This window comes from Abramis brama (genome assembly GCF_963993115.1).
Source record: "Abramis brama genome assembly, chromosome: 19".
In the NCBI taxonomy this organism is placed as follows: Eukaryota; Metazoa; Chordata; class Actinopteri; order Cypriniformes; family Leuciscidae; genus Abramis; species Abramis brama.
In genome coordinates this window covers 1,744,674-1,762,877 of record NC_139981.1, presented here as the reverse complement: position 1 = coordinate 1,762,877, position 18,204 = coordinate 1,744,674, and the positions used below count along the sequence as shown (strand labels likewise).

The 18,204-nt window shown below is 38.5% G+C and overlaps 2 protein-coding genes across 4 annotated transcripts in view; one reads left to right on the top strand and one right to left on the bottom strand.

The window, feature by feature from the left end:
- Positions 1-886: 886 nt before the first annotated feature.
- Positions 887-8,711, top strand: znf518a (zinc finger protein 518A). Its single transcript, XM_084092664.1, has 3 exons — positions 887-1,027; positions 2,741-4,729; positions 6,726-8,711. The coding sequence occupies exons 2-3, from the start codon at positions 2,758-2,760 to the stop codon at positions 7,454-7,456; spliced, it is 2,703 nt and encodes a 900-aa protein (XP_083948790.1). The 5' UTR covers positions 887-1,027; positions 2,741-2,757; the 3' UTR covers positions 7,457-8,711.
- A 1,508-nt stretch (positions 8,712-10,219) lies between these two features.
- Positions 10,220-18,204, bottom strand: part of blnk (B cell linker) — a 33,491-nt gene continuing 25,506 nt past the window's right edge. For 2 of the 3 annotated variants that reach the window (XM_084092279.1, XM_084092281.1), the window contains 10 exons: positions 18,146-18,191; positions 17,989-18,055; positions 17,877-17,904; positions 17,760-17,790; positions 16,828-16,915; positions 16,716-16,747; positions 16,550-16,599; positions 14,936-15,019; positions 13,311-13,466; positions 10,220-10,826 (listed from right to left, as the gene is read on the bottom strand). In XM_084092279.1, the coding sequence (XP_083948405.1) occupies positions 10,710-10,826; positions 13,311-13,466; positions 14,936-15,019; positions 16,550-16,599; positions 16,716-16,747; positions 16,828-16,915; positions 17,760-17,790; positions 17,877-17,904; positions 17,989-18,055; positions 18,146-18,191 (699 nt within the window). In that variant the 3' untranslated portion in view covers positions 10,220-10,709. The remainder of the gene's footprint in view (positions 10,827-13,310; positions 13,467-14,935; positions 15,020-16,549; positions 16,600-16,715; positions 16,748-16,827; positions 16,916-17,759; positions 17,791-17,876; positions 17,905-17,988; positions 18,056-18,145; positions 18,192-18,204) is intronic. The other variant, XM_084092280.1, reaches the window with a different exon arrangement.

Here is an 18,204-nt window from a genome sequence, read left to right as displayed (position 1 = left end):
ACACACACACACACACTTTCTTGTACATCTATCTTTATGAGGACATTCATTGACACGATGCAATCTCTAGCCGCTTACCCTAACCTTACCCATCACAACTAAGTGCCTAACCCGACCCCTGACCCTAAACCGACCCTTAACCTCATTATAACATTATCCCTAAAACCAAGTCTTGACCCTCAAACAGGCTTTTAAAGGCTCTCAGAAACTGAGGACCGGCCAACATGTCCTCACTTTACTCTCTTTGTCCTCACTCCAATGGTCTAACACTCAAACTGGTCCTCACAAAGATAGTTGTACAAGTACACACACACACACAGAGTAATTTGACACATCAATTCCATATTCAATTTACCACACAAATGCAATAATAAACATATATGTATTTTATTCATTAAAAGTAGGACTAGTACTACACTGCAGGATTATACAGTTATTAGAATATATTACTTCCAGAAGTGATACTAATAGTTTAAATTGATTTGCACCAAAAGGAATTCACTACAGAATAAAAAAGTTAGAGAAAAAAAAAAAACAGAAATAGATTTAAATAAACAAATGTAACTTATAAATAAAAATAAAAAATGTCTACAGTGTTATAATGCATGCATGCACTTTTCTCACATTGTTATTTTTGGTGAAAGAGCATGCAGTAAAGTGCTCCACACATCAGTGTCATGTGAAGGTTTAACAGTGGCTCTATATGGTGGTTATAAACAGTGCTGAATGATGTTGTGTTGAAAGAGGAAGCACATGCTGTCTTCATAGGCTTCTACTTTTCTGTGCACAGACTCAAATCTGTTGCATGAATGAGAGAAAACCAAACCAACGACTTAGCGCAAAACTAAGCATTGCTGAATAAAAAAATGCATGCAATTTAGCCAATGCAATTAGGCAACAGTATGATGTGGCACGCAGGTAATCCACTCGTGTCACGGGCTTGAGCTGCTTTTGTCCCCGGATTGAACTGTCATGGCTGCCGTGCGCGGTTGACTGGTTCTGGTTGGACGGGAGGCGGAAAAGCGCTGTAAGTCTGATCACCTTCGACAGTTTTACATGCACTTATACGCGTTTTCACATATGCATTACGTAAACGTTGACTTTGAAGAAGATTTAAAGTTTTACAAGCGGGAATGCAATGTCGCACGCGCAAATGGCATGACAGATATAGCAGTTTGAAACATGTTTGTTGGGCAACTTTACATAAGCAGGACTGCATAGTTACTAGAGTAAACTCTATCGCACGCTATTTGCATTGCTTTTTAGAATGCATTGCATTAAATTTGTTTTAAAACTTTATAACACGTTCATTGCATTGTGACAGGGGGAATTAGGCAACTGAACCACAGGTGCAAACTGATTATAATTTAACTTGTGCAGTTCAAGATGCATGTTTATGCATGTGCTCCTTCATTGCTTTTAATTCATTTCTTACACGTCTTTGTTGCATGGGTCAGTATGCGTATATGAAGACAGAGATGTGAGGAAGATTAGTATTAAACTATGCTTACAATACAGTGATGTTCATGGTGCTGTGATGTATAACATATGGGACTGAACGGCTATCGTATTACAATGGAAGTCAAGTGTATTTCACAGAATACCATGGTATTACCATGGTACATGTCCAAAAGCATCTTGGTATTAAAGTCAGTGTATTTGTTATACACATGTTGCATAAGCATTACATTGCTTTAAACTAACCTTAAACCAGAAAATGATTATGTTAAGGAATAATAGTTGTAAAGTAAACCAATAACAAAAAGAGGACTAGTGTATATACTATGTAATTAATAAAAAATGTAAGTGAAAACCTACCATCATGATACCATGTTCAAAGATCATGGTAATACCATAGTACATAGTACTGAACACACACATAGGGTAATTCAAACATCCTGAATTGTAATTAATATGTTGTAGTCTTCAGGTAATCAGGTTTTGTTCTCGAAGACCTTCTTGAACATGTTGTGTAATTACTGTATATGTGACAGTGTTTTCATTTTGATTTTTGTTATATTTGTGTGGAAAGCTCATGGATTTTGATCATAAATGCTTATTAATTTCCATTTAATGTCCAGTTTACACAATATTGCACATCATTCAGTACAATAATTGCTCAAAATGACGAGAGTAAATGTAATAAACGAGCACAGTTTTAACAACACGTCACATGCATTCAGAAGTTTGGGGTCGGTAAAATATGTTAATGATTTTAACATTAAGAAGTCTCTTCTGCTCACAGAGGTTGCATTGTTTTTGGATCAAAAATACAGTAAAAACAGTATTATTGTGAAATATTACAATAAAAAAAATCAATTTTAATAAAAGAAAATATTTAATTGCAAAAATATTAAGCAGCACAGCTGTTTTTTTAACATTGATAATAAACATAAATGTTTCTTAAGCATCAAATCATCATATTAGAATGATTTCTGAAGGATCATGTGACACTGAAGACTGGAGTAATGATGCTGAAAATTCAGCTTTGATCACAGGAATAAATTAGTTTACAATATATTCACACAGAAAACAGCTATTTTAAATTATACTATATTTTTTACTGTATTTCTGATCAAAATAAATGCAGCCTTGATGATTTTTTTGCCCAGTCCTGCAACCAGAACCACTTGTGAAAATATAATAACATTGATTATTAAGTATGATACCAATGTTATGTTGATTGTTGAGTTTTAAGCATGATCTATCTAAATGTTACACTTCTCCTTGTCTTGTGTAGGGCTCTGTACATCCAAAATGAACAGAGTCGACGCCAACCCTGACGCTCAGGTTGGGAATGAAGAGAGGAGCATTTGGCATAAACGCCTCCGTCTCAGGAAGTCCTCCTTTTCATTTCCCAATGAACAAAACACTGTGAAAGAGGAGAGGAATGTTACGCCGCACGGACAGAAAGAAACAAAGAAGTTCGAGAAACGACACCTTGTGAACACGTTCATCTGCTCCGCGTGCGACGACGGCATCTCCTTTACACCCGGCGAATTAATGATGCATTTTACGATTGTCCACGAAGGCAAAGGAAGCCCACCGATGTTTCCATGCAACATGTGTGGTTTCTCGACATCAGTGTTCACTACGCTTCAACGGCACCGAATGCATCACGAGGACTGTTTGTTCACTTGTGAGATTTGTAGTGACAACGTCCAGCAAACGCTTCCCCAACTAACCAAACACTGTCAAACTCGCCATTCTCTGAATGGTCAGTACTACTGTCCAACATGCAAACTCTCCATCCAAGAGATCGAGCAGTTTATATGTCACTCGTGTTCGGCACCAATCATAAGCAATGGTGAAGAAAGCATTAACTTGAGGGCGGCACAAGAAAACACTCTCCTAAAGCACATGGCTGCCGCATGTCGTCAAAGGTGGAGCAGAAGAAATTGGTGGAGAAAACGTGCACAAGTCTGCAAACAACACAATGACCCGTCCCAAGAGTTTAAGTTCTTGCTTCCAAAACCAGAACCCCAATGGGCATCCCAGTTATTACCATTATCCACACCCGGTCTACTGGACAACCATGGCTTGTTAATGGATCCAGAGAAGACCTTGGAGGAAACGCAGCAGTTTCTTGAAAGGACTGTTAGTAGTGGTAATAACTGGCCTATATCTCTCAAAAGTGAGCTTGATGTTGTTCCTCCCGTGCCGACGACACCCTGTCCGTCACAAGCGAATGCTAAGCGATGTGACGCGCCACACCCAGGCCTGCGCCGCACTGGGAAAGATAAGCTAACCGGACTTATGGAGAAGAACAATATATCTGTCCCCCCAGATTGCACTACAAAAGTGGTCGGGTTCAAGATGGTGGATGGCAAAAAGCATTTAGTTCTCAAAGTCATTCCTTCAAACAAGCGAGATGTTTCGACTCATTGTGTTGAACCTCACACTGTGAAACCAGCCTATCAACCAATCGCTAAACCAATCGAATCGAATTCGACTGTCTCAGGAAACTGTTCTCGTGCTCAGGTGACATCTAGAAGGTCTTCATCCCAAAGAAAGATGTGCGTAGCTCAGCGGGACTTTCTGTCTTCAGTGGTTGAAAGGATAAAAAGCCAACAAAAAGATGGATGCAACAATCAGGAACCCACTGACTGCGATACACACGTTAATCTCAACGGATGCAACGCCAGAGAGACCAAAACGCATTCTTGCACCGAAGTGGATATTCATGCAAAGAGAGGGAAAGACTGCCAAGACAAAGCCCTCAGTGAATCCGAGGAAAACCTCACCGCATGCCAAGGAGATTCAGGCTGTCACAGCGATCTGACCTCGGATACGGGATCTTCGGAAGAGAGATGTAGTTCCCGACTCCTTAGTGCAGCGTTTGATAAAGAACACAACCTCACACTAGATGCAAACCTTCACTCAAACACAGACTCGTGCTCCATCTCAGGGTTTGATTGCATTAGTCCATCCGCTAGATCTCCCCTGAAGGATTTGGCTGAGACGTTGTGTCATTTTCCAAGTGAAGATGAGGGCCTGTTATTTCACAGTCGCGCTGACGAGTGCACAAACAACACGGACCCCAGGGATTCTCCGGTCCCGGTGGGTCAGCGCGACTGTGAGAGGGAGAGCGCTCCAGACCTGGATCAGACGGTGGATGAGCTGCCGTTATCAACAAGCAGTCGTTCGCTGGATGAAGCGCGAGAGGATCAGACGATATCTGCACATCACTGCTCTGAAGAACCTCGGCCAGATGTGACGTGCACTGGAGGTAAGCAATCCGCTGGGATAAAGTGTACTTGTTGTGTGTTCCCAAGGTCATGGAAAACAGTTTTGGAAATGTTTTGATTCTTCAAATGCAATGGAAATTGTGTTCAATGGAATATACAGTCAAATCAAAATTTATTCAGACACATTTCGCACATTATCAGTTTATTCGCTATAGTTTAGAAAATGGTAATGAAATATGAGCAGAACTCTGTTAGACTGTCTCACACATGAATTATGTTGAATATCTGTCAGCTGTTAAATTTAACTACACAATTAGATAATACCAGTTTAGCTCAACCAATCACCAAGCAATGCTTCATTTTGTTCAGTCTGTGTGTAAAAAGGTTGCATTAGCAATTAAAGAAAAAACACTTCAGCAAAACATGATCAGGTCAAAGTGTCTGAATAATTTTTGGTCCCAAATTGTTATAAATTTTACTGGTAGTCACTGTATGAAGAATATTTGGGTATAATTTATCACAGTTTACTTTATTTTGCTCTCCTCACTTACATAAATGAACTATAGTGTCCTGCACACACTAGTAAAAAAACATCAAAAATTATATCTGAATCATTTTTGGTTTGACTGTATTTTTGCTAGTTGGTTTTGGAGTAAAAAAAAACCAACAACAAAAAAACCTGGAAAAATCATGCCATGAAAAATCATAAAAGGTGTGTAGAGTAAGAGCTGGTGTCTATCCTTCAAGACTTACATAAAACCATGGGCTTTTAGTGAAGGTAGACTGCATGTTTAATTTATTTGTACAGTGCTTTTCACAATACACATCGTTTCAGAGCAGCTTTACAGAAAATGCGCGCGTCTTTATTACAATAATGCGGTCAATGAAAAGGCTGTAAGTGATGTTCATTGTTTGGCCTACAAAACATTGAAATCTTTCCTAAACACTTCCATATATATCTAAGGTCACATGCATAGATATCTAAACATGGATACCACATTAGAGAGCCGCTATATTGAAGTCGTGCGCCATATTGGAACAGTCAAAGCTGGTCCGTGAACACGTGAGAGCAAATTGACTGCAAACCTAGTTATTCATATTTATGAACGTCTGTATCTGCAATAGTCATCAGCAGCTCTCACAGGATTTCCTATATCATGAATGTTAGATAGTTCTGCATATGGTGCATTTAATATATTATGAATCATCAGAGAACCCTGCTGTATAGATATCATATAATAGAATATTAAGGTTTTCATCCTTTTGACATTGACATTTATCAATATTATCATAATTTAAAAACAAAATCTATTTACTCTGAAATTGCTCGGTAACCATCTTTCCAAAAAGATTCAACAAATGCATTAAGTAAAATATAGCCATTAAAAATGTTAAACATGTTTTCCACCATATATTTAACATTTAACACAATAATTAAAATATTCAATTCATATTCATTGAATAGCGCTTTACACAATACACATCGTTTCAAAGCAGCTTTACAGAAAATGCACGAGTCCACAGTACAATAGTGATCTGTTATCAGAGGAGACTAAGTTATGCATTTCAGAAATGTACACTGTTAGCTAAAAATGTATTAATTTAAACAATGTAATAATTTAAGGCAGAAACAATGAGCTCATTGAAGTAATGAATACTTGTTTGTTTAATGCACACTATGTAAGATTTTTGGATTAAAATATTCAAAAACCACTAGAACAATGTTATATATTGTGTTGATTTGTTTACTTACATTATCCCAAGTGTTTCCAAGAAAGTTTAAATCCAGAGAAATAAGCAATTTTAACCAGGACACGGACTGTCGCCTGTCAATCATATGAATACTTTTGTTGTTTGTTAACAAATGATTATAACCTATAGAAAATTGTAGCATTGGTGCATGTTGATTCATAATTAAACATGCTTGATTTTTCTCTAAATTAACATTTATTATTTTTAATTGTATTTGCACCAGTATGAAACATTTAGCATGCTGAACCATTTTAAAGCATGTAAACTATCTTCTGTTTCCATCAGGCCCAAACCAGCAATCCAAGCCAGTCGACACCAGCATCATCTTTCCTGACGGTTCAACCTCTTCCACATGTGTATCCCGGGAGTCGAGCGGCCCTCTTGCATCACTGAACAGAAAGCGCATGGGAGAGACGTCCTCTCCGGACTCTCCCGTCAGTAAATCCCAGAAGCGTTCGACTCGAGCCTCTGAAGACGTCACGGCATCAGACCTCCACTGGCAACCGGTGGCTCGAGACGTTCCCACAACACTTCGACTGATTCCCTACAGCTCCTCACAATCCGTTCAAATCCCACGGGATAACCAGCCTGTTATAGTTCTCAACCATCCCGACACTGAGATTCCCGAGGTGACGAACATCATGAAAGTCGTCCACAAGCACAAAGACGCCGTGCAGCGGGTCGTACTCTCTCGGAAAACTCTCCGAGCTCTCTCAGATTTCAACAGCGATGACTTCGGGAATAACCTCATCGGTAACTGCCACGCATCCCATTTCAGGAGGGAACGGCCGAACGGGACGGTCAAGGAAAGGTTCAGCTTGAAACTGAGGCTTAAAAGAGTGTGCGGAAGAAAGTATACCGTGGTACCAACAGTATCAGAAAGCATTGTGCTTCAGCCAACGTTTAGATGCTGGTTCTGCGGGAGGATTTTTAGAAACCAGGAAGCTTGGGTGGGACACGGACAGAGACACCTAATGGAAGCAACCCGAGGCTGGGAACTGCTCTTTAACAGATAGAGGAATTAGCCATTTTTAAGAAGTGCTGTGAATCAGGGTTACTATGCAAATCTCAGGGCGAGAAAAACACAGGTCCAAATCTGAGGATATTTGATATTTCATTCTTTATAGTAATATTCTTTTAAACCCTTTTTTTGGGTGGCAATTTATATGATTGATTATTCAAGTCGACACAAGCAAGCGTTATTTATTTTGTTCCACAATGTGAAAAAATACAGAGCATTAGTTAATATATTAAAAATCACTGTGTCAGACCAAATCCATCTCGCACGATACTGTGATGCATCATAATTCGTGAGATTATTGCAGAGACCTCAGGTAATATTATAATATTCCACTGCTGTAAGATTAATACTAATAGAGCAAGTGTGTTGAACGAGTAAATGAACAGTTGTGTTTGATGCTACACTCTTAATACTTTATGTAGCTTTTGAATATATTGTTTTATCATTTTATTTCTGGTGTTTGAAACACATAGTGCATGTGTAGTTTAACCTCTTCATTACTTCCGTTTTGCTTTACTAATCAACTTTAATTAGGGTTTTGTGACTGGAATGTTTACAGAATGAAAAGTAGATTGTTGATCCGTTGTAAATGACTTTCAAAGGTGCTTTAGCTTGTCATATTGCCTGTTCATATTAAGCATTCGTTTAAAACTGAGAATCTGTTTTGTATTTATGCTAATTGTCTTTATATTTATTTTTTCAGCATGCAGTTGGCTATGTTACGTTACATGGGTTTGATTAAGGATTTAATTAATAGTTTAAATTAATTATCTTGCATTTATCTAATTGTTAATGTATTACTGATTGTTAAAGGATCATGTAAACTGTGATGTTGTGGTCTCAGTAGTCAATCATTTATGAAGCCAAAGGATTTTTTAAGATCAGTGTAATATGATCAGAATAATAATTTCGTGAGTAAAGGGTTTATTTTCACCGACTAAAAATGAGACCCTCACTGACTTTTGATTGCACTGCAAAGTTTGAAGCTCTTATAACAGTGGTGTGAATTTCCTTCTGAATATCATACATTTGAAGACGGTCTTTATTCCAGGCCTCTGATCCACTTAACTTGAAAACCAAAGAAACTGTGTCTCTTGTGTTTGTATAGAAGTGTAAACACTGGTATACGCACTAACAGCTGTGAATGACACCTTGTGTTGCTGTATTGTAGAAGTGCCTCCACACAACCTGAGACTCTGAGTTCCTCTAGAGCTACCAGTAAATAAATAAACATAATTATTTTGAACATGTATTTGTTTTTGTTTTGATTTAAGAAAAACACTATTGTTCTGATTACACAGTTTTGCATATCAAACTCTTATCTAAATGCATGTCAGTTTTTTACACTTAAAGAAATATGGTGATAATGAAATTTTACTTTCACCAAAACTCACCAAAATGATCCTAATTTAAGACTAGATGGACTAGATTTTGTTCTTGAGAGAAGGGGAATGTTACTTTTAAAAGTAACGTGTCACAATATTGTGTTACTCGCACAAAAATAACTAATTATAACTAATAAATTAGGTTATTTAAAAAAAACAAAAAAAACAGGCTTTGGTTAACAAACAAACTGCTTTAAATTTACAACAAAATGTATTTTGGCAATGCATCTTTTTTAAAACAAAAGACTAAAAATGGAAATTAAAAGTTTCACCTAAAATAGTCTCACAGTTTTAAGGTTCCTAATTCATTTATTAAAATTAACTAATTGTAACTACTAACTAATTGTGTGATAGTTTTATGTAAAGTAATAAGTTAAGTTACTTTTGCATGACTTTATAACCTGGGCTAGGCTTGCTTGCTTGTTTTTAAAAACAAAAAAAAGTTCTATTTTTGGCAAATCTAAAGGCCCTTTCCCACCAAAAGTGAGATGAATAAGCCTCAGGTTGAAGGACATGCAAACTCTCGCCTGTACAGTAGAGGGAGCAGGGTCAGTCGGATCACTGAAGGTCAGCAGCAAAGACATTGGCTAATAAAGTGAGATTAAATGCATAAAGTATATAACATTTAATTACTGCAGGTTTGCTAAATATTCTGAGTTTTCATTTCAGTTTTTATTCATTTTGAGGAATACTGAATCTGTTTTTGTGCAAGTGAGATGAGTAAATGCATGCTCACATTTAGTCTTGAACGACAATAACCATCATGTTCTTACACACGTCTCTGCACTTACAGTTCCTCTCAACATGAGGACAGGAGAGCTGTCAGTCAATGCATGGGAGTAACTTGCATTACTTATCTGAAAAAGTAACTCAGGTATTTTGTTGTACATTTTACTTTACAGTTACCTGAAAAAAAAATCTGATTATGTAACTCATGTTACTTGTAATGCCTTACCCCAAACACTGAGAACAAGTATCATGTAACTGGGCTTTTAACTTAATATATATATATATATAGCAGGTCAACTGATGGTCAAATCTAGTATTAGATCTTCAGTGGCCCACAAGGTTTCCAGTTATTGCAACCTAAAAAAGTAATGTAAACCAAATTACAGTCAATGAATGTGGATCGAATGTACAGAACTGTTTCCTAAGTGGTTAAAAAGAAGTCATTTTTATTTATGCCTAATTTTTTTTTTACTATACAAATATTGTTATTATAGGCCTATACTATACTGTTATCGGTAGATCTGACTTACTCTTGCAAAACAGCCTGCATGCTCCTGATCAACTCACGTGATAGTCCACCTTATGTAAAATAAATGTAATTTATATGAATAATTTTTATTCAACAAAGTACACAACACAATAACTTTAAGTAAAAAGATTCATGTTTATTTTTTTACTGCACACACTTGATATAAAACAAAATGTTTATACAATGATTCAACAACAAATACACAAAAACTGTACAACTGTACCTTATTTGCATATCTTCATATAGGCTTAACATTGCTCTCTTCTCTGCTGCTGTATTTTTAGATCGTTTCTATATGTAAACACGGACCATAATCTTGAATGGTATTTTCGGCGTCTCGCTTTCCGTCGCGTCAAATTAAAAATACCGCGTTGTTTTAATTCTGTTACTGCGGCTGTTTTGGAAACGCACTCCGCGCGCGCCTTGATCGGCGCTGTCATTCACTAAAATAAGTTATAAAAGTAGCAGCAAGTCCCAGCTTCGCAAGCGTGGATCTGTTTCCATCATCTATTAAGGTAAGATGTGAAACCATCATACAGCTATATGTCAGTACAGTTATATTTGTCAGCCTGCAGTCTTCAGCTCGCGCTGTTGTTGTGGTTGTTTCATGGCTTCACTGCATGCCTGAGTTTGGTGGAGTCTTTGGTGTTGCTCTGTGAGTCGACCAGCACGAGAGGATTCTTCTGGTGGTTCTCAATAATGTCAGAAACGCTGCTGAAACGCTTCAGAGTAAAGAGAGATGATAGTTAGTGACTGACAGCTGACAACTTTACCTCTTTTCACCACATGCAGTGTATTTGGACACTTAATCACTCTTATCTGAATGCCATTTAAATGTGAGATTGAAATCAAAAGGGACAATTTTTTTCTTTTCTTTTTTTTAAATGGAATATTGCAGCATTTATTATAAATGATTTATCCGTGCACATTTAAAAAAGCCCTCAACTTCCCCTCCCTCTTGCGACTTCTCTCTGATGATGTGTTTACTGGCGCGTGGGCGGGGCAACCTGTCATTCACAGAGATCCACCAGTAGCAAACCACAACCATCTAATCAATCAATCAAGTATGGGAATCTGCAGAGCCCGTCTACGGAGACCTTGGCCACTCCCTATTAAGTCCTATTGTACTGAATTTTGGTTGTAGTTCCACCAGAGCTCCACTGGGGGCGATCGCCCATGAGTGCAGAATGAATGGGAGTCTATGGGGCTAGACGGCTAAATTTGTCTCTTTCACCCGATTGCCGTTGAGAAATCTAAGATTTGATTCTAGGTTTTGCAAGTTCAACACGGGTTATAAGTCGAAAGTTGAATGAACGAGTACTTATGTCCTTTCGATTTCTTACAGGTTGAGTTGTTGTTGCCCATAACACGCTAGCATTCTGCTTATGAACACTGATTGGTCAGTGAAGGACTGATTACGACCAGAGATACCGCTTGATGGTCTTTTAAAACAACAAAACAAAAACTCTTCAAGCACGTGTGTTTACCTGTGTCGGCTGTGTTGTGTGTTTACCTGTGTCAACTGTGTTGTGTGTTTACCTGTGTCGGCTGTGTTGTGTGTTTACCTGTGTCGGCTGTGTTGTGTGTTTACCTGTGTCGGCTGTGTTGTGTGTTTACCTGTGTCGGCTGTGTTGTGTGTTTACCTGTGTCGGCTGTGTCGTGTGTTTCCCTGTGTCAGCTGTGTCGTGTGTTTCCCTGTGTCAACTGTGTTGTGTGTTTCCCTGTGTCAACTGTGTTGTGTGTTTCCCTGTGTCAGCTGTGTTGTGTGTTTCCCTGTGTCGGCTGTGTCGTGTGTTTGCCTGTGTTGGCTGTGTTGTGTGTTTCCTTGTGTCAGCTGTGTTGACACAGGGACCCAGTAATGTGTAATTTCTTTGCATCCAGCAGGAATCTAGCCTGGTTAAAACCAGACCCTTCTCAGTTGAAACCAAAGGGGCGTCACCAACCGACGTAGCTCAAATTCCTCTGGGCGCAATTGGATAGTCTTAAAACCAATCAGATCGATGAAGGAGATGACGTATGCAGAGCGACGGAGAAACATCTGTTGTTCTTTGCTCCGGTTTTAACGAAAACGGTAAGTTTAAATCACTCAAAACAGACGCGATAACTGATTCGAACGAGTGATGTTCCACGGCGGCATCCATCTTTGTAATGAAATCTCCTTCAGCGTCACTGCGCTATCGTCATCATGTAAATCCCTCCCCCAACGTTTCTGATTGGTGCCGCGATTTCGGCGGCACAGAAATGAGTTTGAATGGGCTCTTCTCCAGACTATCCTGGAGAGAGAATTAAAATCCGCCGGAAGTAGTCTGGGTTTTCCCAGGCTAGCAGGAATCATGTTTCCTGACATTTATGTGAGCCTGATTTCGATGCCGGGGAAATACATAAAGCAAATTTGTCTGTGAACGCTTTATATAAATACAATATAGATCTAAATCCGGGTGATCACTTACATCAATGTTATATATATCATCATATCGTCCAGCCCTAAAACTTGTGTAGTTTTTTGTTAGTGTTTATTTAAAAACATCCAATTATGCAGAATATACAATGGTAAATATTTAATTGAGGAGTTGTCAATACAATATATAGTGTATGATTTTACCCCTAAATTCTGCATATAACATAATAACTGCAAATCCCGCTTTCTCTGCCTGAAGTCCAGTTGTTTCAATGATTTGCAGCGATGCATTTCTCTTTTCATCTCTGTTCTGTAGCTTTCAGCAGTCTGTAAAAATATACCTCAGATTTCTTGTCAAATCTATTAATACAGTCAATTTCAAAGCTCTTTCCTGTTTTAGATGTGTTTTGTGTGTTCACGCTGAAAACCAATGCTGTCGCTCAGTGTTTCTGCCACTCAGTGTGTGTAACCGGTGATGCAATCTGACTATCCTGATAGTCAGGATGGTTGCATCACTATCCTAACAGATGCAGCTTCTAAATTACGACGCCGCAAATTGGTTGCGAAAGCTGCGTGTTCGAGTTAGTTTCTGTTGTAGCATTTCACAATCGACCTGCAACTATCCCTCTCTCCAATCAATTCCCAGTGGACAAAATCAAGTCCCGCCTACACGTGTTCTTGTTCCAGAAGCCGATTCTCTTGGATATACGTTACAATAGGGAAGAAAAGACTATAGCAACTTCTGTTTAATGACTTTTAAGTGTCCAAATTGTATTTAGGATCAGTGTATCACCATGTCCTTCTTTACCTCCTCTCCGTGTTTTTCTTTCCCCAGAGCATATTGTTTGTTGGAAGCGATGTAGCGGACGGGGATGTTGTAAACTCGGCCGTTGTAAAACACCACGAGTGTGTACGGCTGCTGTGCGTCCACACCAGAGCTCTTCCTGAGCAGAAACGACCCATCCTGAAATACAATCAGACAAAAAGCCACATACGGATTAGCTACATCTCAAACAGGGATAGACTGAGATTTACATTCATGCATTTGGCAGATGCTTTTATCCAAAGCGACTTGCATTGCATTCAAGGTACACACTTTATCAGCAGCTCATGCTTTTTCTGGGAATCGAACCCAGTGACCTTGGCGTTGCAAGCGCCGTGCTCAAATGTTTTAGCTACTGGAATAATAGCAGCCGGTAATCATTTGTGATGTTTTCAGATTATCTGCATTGTCTGATAAACATTCGACTGTTTGTTCCACATTTCTAATGTCTGCCAACAGTCTTGTTTACATTTTCTGTTTTTGAATATATTAGTCATTCTTGAGTTCATTTATTTAAACATTTCCATTCCATTGCTCCAGTCGCAAAAGAAAACATCCATTTCAGTGTTCTTGTGATTTTTCCAAAAGAGGATCCGGATTACATGGATCCGAAGAGAGAAAGCCTCTCCCCCAGCCGTTTTATTTAATTCTATTTATTTAAGCCGTTTAAACTCACACAGCAGTGTCGACTAGTTTAATGAAATTTAATGCCATGGTCATATAACATCAAACTAAGGATGCACCAATATGAACATTTTGGCTGACACCGATAACAGATAGGCCTAATTCTTTATATTTTTTTAAAGCCGATAACCGATATATTGGCCAATAAATCTAAATGCACATTTTTATATCATTTTTGAGAGCCTGATTACAAAAACAAAAGTCTCACCATTAAAAGCCATGTCCTAATTATGATGTTCTCATTATAATTTTATGCATCCTATATGACAGCACATGTTGCACTTAACTGTATTTTCCTTTTCAAAGTTATTCCAATCATATTTCAAGCGATTCAAAACCATCATGTCGACCAGTTTGCATCTGAAGAGTCTCAGCTGAAGAAAATAATACATTATTTATCGGCTTTAATATATCGGCCAAATTTTCTTATCGAGTCGATAACGCTAACATTAAAAAGGAACAGATATCTGCCAATACCGATATGGTGGCCGATATATCGTGCGTCCCTACATACAATTTAGTGTTATAAATGTACATAGAATGAAAATATTAAAAACTTAGCAAGATTTACAATGTTAATTACTTTGGAAAGGTGTCATCACGCATTATCAACATGCATGATGCATATATCAGTGTTTTATTGGACACTTGCATTTGCTTGGCGTCTGCAATAATGAGTATTTTCACAAAAGGTTTTGATTTAAATAATAATGCATGACTGTTTTTAAAGAAATTAGATGTGTGTGTACACATCAAAGCCGGATTTGGTTTCTTACTAAAAGAACAGCAGTGATGAACTGTTAGTGGATCTGATATAATGGCAGAGTTGATGTAATATAGTTCAGGGTTTACAGGAATTTGCAGGAATTTCTAATGCAATGTCTGTGTGAAATGCATCAGTGTTGTTTTGTGCAAGTCGGACATGCCTTAGCTGAGCGAATGAGAGCATCCTCTGCTGTCTTGCGGTCACAGCTGCTGGCAAACCAAACCTTTTTATACACACCAGCTTCCTGTGCGAGAGAACGGGATAGTCAGACTGACAGAGTAATGCATGCTGGGATGCTCTTGATTATAGTACTTGTGCTGCAAACTGAGACACACTAACATCAGGGTCACTTTTCATTCTCCGTCAGAGCCAAACCTTCTCAATTTAAAAAAAGGGTAACACTTTACAATAAGGTTCTTTAGTTAACTTTAGTTAATGTATTTACTAACATGCACCAACAATGAGCAAAACGTGTTATTGTATTAGTTAATCTTTGTTAATGTAGTTCATAAAAATACAGCTGTTCATGTAAGTTCACAGTGCATTAACTAATGTTAACAAACACAACCTTTGATTTTAATGACGTATTAGTAAATGTTGAAATTAATATTAACTAAGATTAATAAATGCTGTAGAAGTATTGTTCATTATTAGTTCATGTTAACTAAGGTAGTTTACTAATACGTCATTAAAATCAAAGGTTGTGTTTGTTAAAGGCACACTAGGCAGCTTTCCGTTTTTGTCAAACAACGACCCCTAGAGTCGCTGTGGAGTACTTGTATTTAACGTTACTGTCGTAAATAGCACTCGCGCAGAGCTGTCTCTGCACTCACGGCCTGATCCCTTCCGCCCTCTATACCGGTACCTGTTCAATAGGATGGAAGCTGTAACGAGTGGAAATAAGGTGTGGCCCCTTTAAGAGCTGCGCGCGCCCTGTTGAACTGTCGTCGGCAGTCTGTGTTGTATCATGTGCACCTCGAACACCCGTATGCGGGTTATTTCAGTTTGATGCTCATTCTTATCCTACTTTTGTTTATCAAGTAAAGATGTGGACGTTAGAACGGGTGACAGACAGTTACACGAGTTCGACTGGGGAATAAAGTGCAAGTTGTGAGATGCCAATCGCCTCCGTGAGTCTGTCTGGCTCTCGGTAATAACTTCATCTGTGAGCTATCCCTATTTCTCCTCCTGACAGAACGCGTTACAAAGCGTCGGACATCGAACAGGCACAGATAACCTCTGAAGATGTCTACTAGTCCATCAACAAGAACGATATTTACTCGAGTCTGACTCCTTGCTCGGTCAGTCTGCCGTTTCCTTTCTTTCGTCCTCCGACAAAGTTTTCCTAGCTTTGTGTGCAGTGCCGTAAAGCAATTTGTTACATCGCGAGACCTGATATCACACGATACTTCCTGACGCGACCCGCCGGCCCAAAGTTGCAAGGGTGGTTTTTCCGCTCACAGGCGCTCGGGGGATGCGCGACGACCACCATTCAACCCGAAACAAGTCATATAACTATTCCAATGACTCCGAAGCTGTTCGGTTAAGGTAAAAAAGTTACTTAGTGCACCTTTAACATTAGTTAATGCACTGTGAACTAACATGAACAGCTGTATTTTTATGAACTAACATTAACAAAGATTAACTAATACAATAACATATGTTTTGCTCATTGTTAGTTCATGTTAGTTAATACATTAACTAATGAACCTTCTTGTAAAGTGTTACCGAAAAAAGATATGCGTAAAGAAGTCAAGAAAGTAACTGTAATCACCTCCTCGGCGTCTCTCGCGGATCTGCTGTCTGAGGGCAACGTCCCCCTGCCTGGATAAAATAACATTAATAAACAGACAGAAAAGGAAAGACTAGACAGATCTGATGTTTATATTTGCCTTATAAACAGAGAGATCTGCTGAATTTTGAGAAAGCGTGAATCTTACTTTGGGGGGGAACCTGTCGAGGCAAAGGCATTCTGTCGGAGAGAAGGAGTTTAGTTCATGTGGTTCTTTATGATTGCGGTATAAAATGAAACCGTCGCAGGTGATTTCTTACCTGGCTCGATGAAACCCTGTTGACGACGGACTCGACATGGAGTCCGCTGGGATAGTCACTGGTGTTGTTTTAGATGATGATGCTGTAACTGAGATCATGTGACCAACAAAAGGTCTTAATTAAGATTGCACGTCCTGGAGACTTTCATGTTGGTTACATCTACAAGGTATTGGCTATATTTAGTATAGCACACTTTCACTGTGCAGAAGGCTATTCTTATATATGCATGCATGCAATGATGTGCCGAATTTGTGCATTGTAAAACTGTTGGGGTGTAACAATATTTCGTGTCACAATATATCGCAATACAAAAATGCAACGATATGTATTGTGGATAGTTCACCCAAAATAAAAATGAATGTGTGAGAAAAAAATTAAACTACTGTATATGATGTTGAATATAATGTATAATAATGCAATGGGGGAATATTTGTGGGCCTGATAATGCCAAATGTCTGATGTTACCAGTAAAAAGTGGCCGACATTATTTTAAATAGATCTAGTCAGTGACAGAGAATATTCGTCTAAAATAATTCTGTATTTTCAGCTTCAGAATCATGAATATTGTTATTCTGGTGTCTCTATTGTCCTGTGCTTTGGGTTTCAGCACCAAGTCCAAGACTATTCATTCACACACACAATGTAAAACCAAATTTAGCATTTTAATCAACAGTTAATTTTTAGTTAGCCTTTTATCATATGTCTTGAAGTATCGCATTAATATCGTATCGTGAGTTCAGTATCGAATTGTGACGTGAGAGTATCGTTACACCCTTAGAAAACAGAGCTTACTTTGTGTCATAACGCATCAGTTTGACTTATGCATCTTATAATACCGCAGGATTCACCATATACTGTACGCTAGATTTCAAGCATTAAAACATTGCTTTTGCTATTCTATGAGTCTCATGATGAGGGATTTTGATAGTTACCTTCATTCTCTCTGCGAGGAATGCTTGGTTTCTGCAACGATGAATGAGTATGTTCACAAAATGTTTTGATTTAAATAATAATGCATGACTGTTTTTAAAGAAATTAGAAGTGTGTACCGGCATCGAAGCAGGATTTGGTTTCTTCCTAAAAGAACAGAAGTGATGAACTGTTAGTGGATCAGATATAATGGCAGAGAATTATAGTTGTATTATAGTTTCCAGGTCTTACAGGTCTCGAGGTCGAGGTGTCGGTATCGATGGTCTCCGCGTCTCCGTTGTCTCCTCTGGTCTTTCTGCTAATGAGTGTCAGAAAATAGATGGTTTTCAAGAGAGATTGTTTTTCTGCATTCATTTGCGCAGGTTTAGTGTGTGTAACTGATACTCACTGTCATCTGCGTCACACACCTCATAATCGTCCTCTGATTGGGATTCCTGCTCAGACACA

Coding starts and splice junctions, on each gene's coding strand:
- znf518a (XM_084092664.1), top strand. CDS start 2,758: ATGAACAGAGTCGACGCCAACCCTGACGCTCAGGTTGGGAATGAAGAG. Junction 4,730..6,725: donor AGATGTGACGTGCACTGGAG/GTAAGCAATCCG, acceptor TGTTTCCATCAG/GCCCAAACCAGCAATCCAAG.